Source organism: Merops nubicus, unplaced genomic scaffold, assembly GCF_000691845.1.
Source record: "Merops nubicus isolate BGI_N331 unplaced genomic scaffold, ASM69184v1 scaffold42411, whole genome shotgun sequence".
Taxonomy (NCBI): Eukaryota; Metazoa; Chordata; class Aves; order Coraciiformes; family Meropidae; genus Merops; species Merops nubicus.
The window spans coordinates 1-6893 of record NW_008588449.1 but is presented as its reverse complement, the minus strand read 5'-3'; the positions used below and the strand labels follow the sequence as shown (position 1 = coordinate 6893).

General features: G+C 40.5%; 1 protein-coding gene across 1 annotated transcript in view; it reads left to right on the top strand.

The window, feature by feature from the left end:
* The window catches only part of LOC103781539 (NADH-cytochrome b5 reductase 2), a gene marked incomplete at its 5' end in the record, with an annotated part of 7838 nt that extends 1690 nt beyond the window's left edge, over nt 1–6148 (top strand). The window contains 6 exons of the mRNA XM_008949264.1: nt 203–309; nt 1171–1300; nt 2752–2835; nt 3370–3455; nt 4279–4378; nt 5823–6148. Of these exons, the coding sequence (XP_008947512.1) occupies nt 203–309; nt 1171–1300; nt 2752–2835; nt 3370–3455; nt 4279–4378; nt 5823–5995 (680 nt within the window). The remainder of the gene's footprint in view (nt 1–202; nt 310–1170; nt 1301–2751; nt 2836–3369; nt 3456–4278; nt 4379–5822) is intronic.
* Nucleotides 6149–6893: the final 745 nt, after the last annotated feature.

The window sequence follows — 6893 nt, the reverse complement described above, 5'->3', positions numbered from 1 at the left end:
CCTGCTGAAAAAGAGACTAGAAGTTTTTACACATCATTTTTATGATGTATAAAGAATATACAATGGGAAACATTTTCTCCATCGTTGCTTGTGTTTAGCAGGTTACAGTACCTGCTTTTTTCTCTTCTTTTGTCCTCCAGGCCTGAGAAAAGTTTGAAACTGGGGATGAAAAAATAATCAGATTATAATTCTTTCTCCCTAGGCCAACATGTTTACCTTTCTGCAAAAATCCACGGTAATCTGGTGATTCGAGCCTATACCCCAGTTTCCAGTGATGAGACAAAAGGCTATGTTGATTTAATTATAAAGGTAAATTTTGGTTTCCTTTAGTATAGAAAAATTTCTAAGGAAGGAAGGAAAGTACCTCATTTTAGTGAAATATAGGGTTTATTTTGATTGATCTTCTTTTGAATAGGAGGACTGCATGGCAAACAACTCATTTCATGTTATCCTTAAATAGTGAGTTGTACACTGTATCTGCTGTGTGCCACTGAGAGACAGCAGAGGTAGGGTAGGTGGAGAAGGCAGTCACTTCCTTGGCAGTACTGCAGGAACGTCTCTAGTAGTACTTTTTTTTTGATTTTTGGCAGAGCGCTCACTCTCCAGCTGCTTATGCTGCTGCTAGTACTTACTGCTAATAGCTGTTAGTAGAAAGCAAGTCAGTGAGAACTGGTGTCTTTGGTGACCCTACAGAGATTGCATTTACACATCTGTACATGTCAGAAGCTGTGATAATGAATTTATTGATTCCAAAAAATAGGATACAGGAACAAGGAAAACCCTTTAAGATAAGAAATGCGGAATGATTTGATCCCAGGACTTTGGGATTTTCTAATCCTTTTCTGTCATAGAGTTTGTCCTCAGGCAAAAGTCTGGGCTTTTTTTGCCTGCTCTGTTCTTTCTAGAGTGAAAGTGACCTGAGCGCACGAGTAGGTGACCTGCCTGCCACCTATTCCTGTTAGCCTGGCAGTTGCAGAGACCATTGGAACGTGCACCTTACAGCTTTTTACTTCTTTGGCTGCTTACTGTTGCAAAGCACAACAGATAATCTGAGAGAATTGTCTTGATTTTTCTTAGTTTTTGAATTTCAAACCTGCAATACTGTGTTGTACAGACATACTGCCTTCAGGAGGCTGGTGACTGAAATGATACAAATTACTGTTTTTACAGGTCTACCACAAAAATGTGAATCCCAAGTTTCCAGAAGGTGGGAAGATGTCTCAGTACCTAGATGACATGAAGATTGGAGATACTATTGACTTCAGAGGGCCAAATGGGCTCCTTGTCTATAAGGGGGCAGGTACTGTGCCATGAAGGTGGGAGAGCAAAGCAGAGGAATTTGTATTGTTTGTTTCCAGTGGTATTTTGTAAAACATGACAACTTTGTAGAGAATCTTTTTAAAAAAAGTGGAAAAAACCTTCCTGGTCTTGACCAAGAGCCTGTCAGAGTTGATATCACAGGAGAAAGCACTTTGTGTTTATTTTGTGTGAGGAATAGCTCGTTGGTGTCTCGCTTCTGGGACCATACAATTAAATCTGAAAAAAAATCATTGTCACACTGTATTGCTGAGAAGGCTACATTGGCAATACTACCTCAGCTGTAAATCTGGAGAGAGATGTTCCAGGTGCTTCTTAAGCAAGGGAGGTTGTGGCCTAAAATGCCCTCTGAGAATTTGATCATTGTTACTGAATAACCTGCTTACTGAGAGCCAGCTCCATTTCAAGATTAAACCAGGGCTGAGTTGACTGGGGGGAAATACGTGCAGGGAACTTAATTGCCTTTCAAGATGGAAGTGAAAGATTTTGCTTTGATCTTGACTGAGAGGGATTGTGAACTTAACTCCTGCCTCAGGGGGATAAGAGCTCAGCGCTTCTTTGGATCAGGACCTTTTATGACGTGTAACATTACCGATGGATCCGTGATATCTCAGAGGAAATGAGTGAGGCATGTTTTACAAACATTCCCTTCTGCTTTGCTTTGGCTGCTGTGAAGGGCAGTAGCTAGGAAAGCTTGTTCCTAATTACAGATCTCTTAAAAGATGATTGCAATATGTTAAATGCTTTTTGTGTAACACACTGTGTGCGCTTGGCTTCGTCTTTGGAGATTAATTTAGTTACAAACTATTTAGATTTTGTGACAGTTCTGAAACAAAATTCTGGCAGAAATGGGCCTTCTCATCCCAGGATACTAGCAGGTAGTCACCTAGCTGGCTGTGAGTGTCAGGAGCACCTCATTAACTGGAAATGAATTACAATAATGAAGTACTTAATGAAAGTATGCAAGACGCCAATATTCCTGAGTCTAATCTTTGCTGGGGGTTCTTGTTTGATGCTGGTTTAATTACGACTCCCTTGAATGTGGACACACAGAAATGGTGCAAGTGAGGATGATGAAGATGGCCTAAGAAACCTGTTCTCTGCAGCAGGAGCTGTGGTTCCCTTTCAGTACTACCAGCACTCACAGTTGCCAAGCCGTGTTCTAGGCAGTGATGTGGCAGTAAAGCTTCAGTTTATGATAAATGATGTTGGGTAGCAGGGAAGGAGTAAACCAGTTGTTCAAAGCTAGGATTGGAGTTTACAGAGACAAAGAGGTTTCTGCTTTTTGTGCTCAGTGTTGTGCTGAGGCCACTTAGCATTTCCAGAAGAGCTGTCCTAATTAGTGGGTAGACTATGGTAACGTATTCCCATGGAAATTTTATCCATGTTTATTTGGGATTTAATGTACCTATAGGTTGTGAATATTTCTTCTAGGTACCTTTCTTATCAAGCCTCATAAGAAGTCTGAAGCAGAGAAGAAGTTTGCGAAGCATCTTGGGATGATAGCTGGAGGAACAGGTAAAACTGTTCGCATCATATGGAATGTCTAGGGAATGAAGATGTCTTTACAGGTCTGTGTGAGGAGTATCAAATGCTGCCCTTTAGTAGCAGAGCATTTACAGCTCTGTTTCTTTCCATTGAGTGTTTGGCAACACTGGGGCTTTCCAGTGGCTTGAGCTCAGTCCTGGGAATTAACTACTACAGAGTTTTAATCTTGATTTACTCAGAGACATCAGAGAAGTCACTTCATCTCTCTGAGCTTCAGTCTCAATGACAAAAAATAACTTAGGAGATGTCTTGAGGGTAAAATTACTGTATGTGATAGAGAATGAAGGGGAGAGCTCCAGATAAAAGTAATTTTATTTTTGTTTTGAAATTATTTGTAATAATAGAAAACGCCAACTTCTGCATTTGGCATGGATTAGAAGTTCAGAAGTTTGTAGCCCCATGCAAACTAAGCTTCCACTGAAGACTGAAGGAAGGCAGTGTGGATACTGAAACTGCAGCCCTGGAAAGAAATGCCCATTTTTTAACCCCTTTGTTTTTTGACAGGGATAACACCTATGTTGCAGCTGATTCGTCGTATCACAAACGATCCCAAGGACTCCACAAAGTGTTACCTTCTTTTTGCTAATCAGGTGAGTCTGCTGGCTCACCTGTTTGTCCTTTTTTAATCACCTACTTTTTTTGCTGGTCTCTAAGCTTTATAAACAGATGGGACATCAGCCCCAGGGGAAGCACTGCATTGCATGTTTGAGACTCTTCTAGTGTCTTGGGTTTGTATTTTCACCCAGCCTATTGGTGACACAATATTGTCTGAGATAGCACATATAAAAATGACCAATATAGGGAGGAATAGGAAAAGATTATTATGGAAGCTTTTAATACATTGTTTTGGGTTAAAATGGTTTAATGAGTAGACATTATCCATAAGGCCTTTCATAAGTACATGGTGCTGTCATAGTTCCCATGACTGTCTTTTATTTGTTTTGAAGATGGCTCCTCATGGTTTCACTTGTACTCCCTAATTTCTATATTAGGGAATAAATAGTGTGAACAGACCTCAATCCCTCTACTCATTTTACTCCTTCACTGGTTTCCAGGAAACAGGATTTTGTTCTCTTCATCTGTTTCTACAGTTCACCTTCACCATGCTGGCACAGGGCCATATTTGCCAGGGTCAGAGACAAATCCAGCTACTTGTGATTTTAGCCTGGATTAAAAAGCAGTTCAAATTGTCATCACTGAGACAGTGTTTAGGTGGCTATTAAGTCTATAGTTTGTTCTTAATTTGGATTTATAGAAGGCTGTAATGATAGTAATTATCATGTAAGGGGGAAAAAAAAATCACCTTCTTGTTTTGAATGAGTTATTGCATTTGTCTAGTTGGAATACTGGATGAGCATACACTAATGGGCATGTTGAGAGGGTGTGGAGATAAGCAGGGGTCTCATTTTGCAGACAGAAGAAGATATATTACTGAGAGCTGAGCTAGAAGACATTGCTAAGAGGCATCCTGATCAGTTCATGCTTTGGTATACACTGGACAGACCTCCACAAGGTAGGCTACTGGTACACACTGGAAACGCCTTTGCAATACTATCAAATTTTTTGTTTTACACTTTTAAACAACAAAGACACTCCCCAGCCCCACAGAAACAAACTTTACCATGATGCCTGTTTTGAAAGGTGATCTAAACCAGGTGGGCCTTAGCAAGTGTGAACTAATAATTAACTCCTCTTGGGTTAGACATACGTTACTCAGTGGATCTTGTGATGTATTTCAGGATGTGCCAATTTTTGGGACTTCTCAGCAAAAGTTATGGCTCTGTTTTGGGTTCTCTCCCAGATCAGGTTCTGTTAGCATTTTGTTTGTATGAAATTGCTTAATGTCTGTAAATAGTACAGGTACATCTTTGTTTTGCAGCAGCTCTAGATTAGATTGTGGTAAAACTGGTTAAGGCCTTAACAGTAGGTTGGTGTAGCACTGGGAAATGAGGGAGAGGTAGAACTCTACTGAATTTCTTTTGAAACCTGAGTATTCTTGTTTGCTGATGTTGTAAGTGATCTGAGTGTTTATTTAACAGACATGAGAGCCAAACTGAGTCAGATCAAAGTTCTGTACCTGTCAGCAATAGTAGATGTAGATATATACTAGATGACAGCATGAATAGGTGGCCAGAGAGGAGTAACTAGAAGGCCTTGATACTCTTCCAATCTTTAATATTTCTCAGTTCTGAGCCAAATGTGGCTCTACAGATACAGTGACCCTCAGTGGATTACTTCTGTAAGAACTTGGTGTGGCTCTTTGGGAGCCATGAGCGTTTTGGCAGCATTTCAGTAGCTCCACAGGATCAGCTCTTTTGTGAAGAATTACTCCCTTAGGTTTGCATTTGGCTCCTTAACTCTTGTTAAGCACGTGTGACTAGATGCCTCCCAGTGGGCTTCATGTTACAAATTTTACAGATGTCTGTCAATCATCCCTGCTGCCCGCAGCAGTGATTACATGTCTTTGCTCATCCTCGTTCTCACAGTCTTTTCCAGCTCTGCTTTCTCATTGTTTGAACTGAGCAGATCAGAACTGATCAGCAGTAAAGATGCAGGCAAACTGGAATTCTACTTTTACGTGGTGTTCCCTTTTCCTTTCCTGATATTTCTTAACATTTCATACAACTTTTGACTGCTGCTGTTTTCTTAACACCTGATAAATGAGCTTAAAGCACATCCTTTTATATGTGCAGGTAGGATTATTTTTCCTACTTGGCTCACTGTAAATGGCAGATGCATTTGATAATATTGCTGCTTGACATAATTTAGCATTTCTATCCTCTCTTAATTATTTTTCCTCTTATCACATAACTACACAGCAGAACTTTTGTCATCAAACTTTGTCACCTCACCACTTTGCTGATTCTCCAGCTACTTTGTGAGTACAACATAGGCTGTTTAAAAAGGCTTCAGACTGTACAGAGATTGAAGTGAACAGTTTAATTTCTTTGTTTCAGATTGGAAATACAGTTCTGGCTTCGTCACTGCAGACATGATGAAAACCCACCTCCCTTCCCCCGGCAGCGAGACACTCATCCTCATGTGTGGGCCACCACCTATGATTCAGTTTGCATGTCAGCCCAACCTGGACAAACTTGGCTATCCCAAGAGCAGTACGTTTTCTTATTAACACTGATGTCACCTGATACTATTTGGTAAGTAAGTACTGCGTATTTTCCTAAACCAACATCTCTATGGGGTTTTTTTTTGTGTTTATTTTTTAACCACTTCAAGTAATCTCTCTGGTTTATAACTTCAGAATTACCTTTGTGTATTTTAATACTAAGGAGTTGAAAGACCATCTCAAATTTTGTGGCAGTAACTTAGTCTAACCTCTTCATTCTGAGAAAGAAAGAGGTGTAATCAGAGAGACAGAGATAAAACAAATTATTTGTTAATATGGATATGGAATTTGGGGGAGGGCTTTAAAACTGGACTAGAATTATTTGACTGTGCTATAGGGAATTCACACAGTGAATCCTGAGAGAGGAGAGTACAAAGAACAGTCTTCCCCCACCTGCCCCCAATGCTGTTTTACAGCCCTTTACCAGGGACTAATAAAGAAGTCACAGTATGCTGTTGAAAAAGTGAACAGAAGTTGTGTGATGTGGAGATTGCTTATTATGGCAACAGAAGTTCTCATGATTGTGAGATTTATGTGGGAGGATCACACAACTTCATGCTGTCTTCTAACAGCCTTAGCTAAACAATCACTGCCAACTATATAGGGAAGTTCTGGGCTGCATATACAGAGAGAACTAGCCAGTGATGTTACACCATTGCTGCAGTTTGGGGTCAGGGCCAGCTGGATGGCTTTTACCTCCACAGAGTGACTTGATTTATCCCCTCCTACAGCTGCTTCTGTGTCTCGTTGTGTGAGACTCCACAGAGCAGCTTTGCACCTCTGGCAAGCTCCTGTCCTATGAGACAGCAAGATCCATCAGCAAACAGCATATTGCTTGTCATGATCTGATAACTGATTATATGGTGGGGATTCCTCAGTACGTGTGTTCTGCCAATGACCAGGC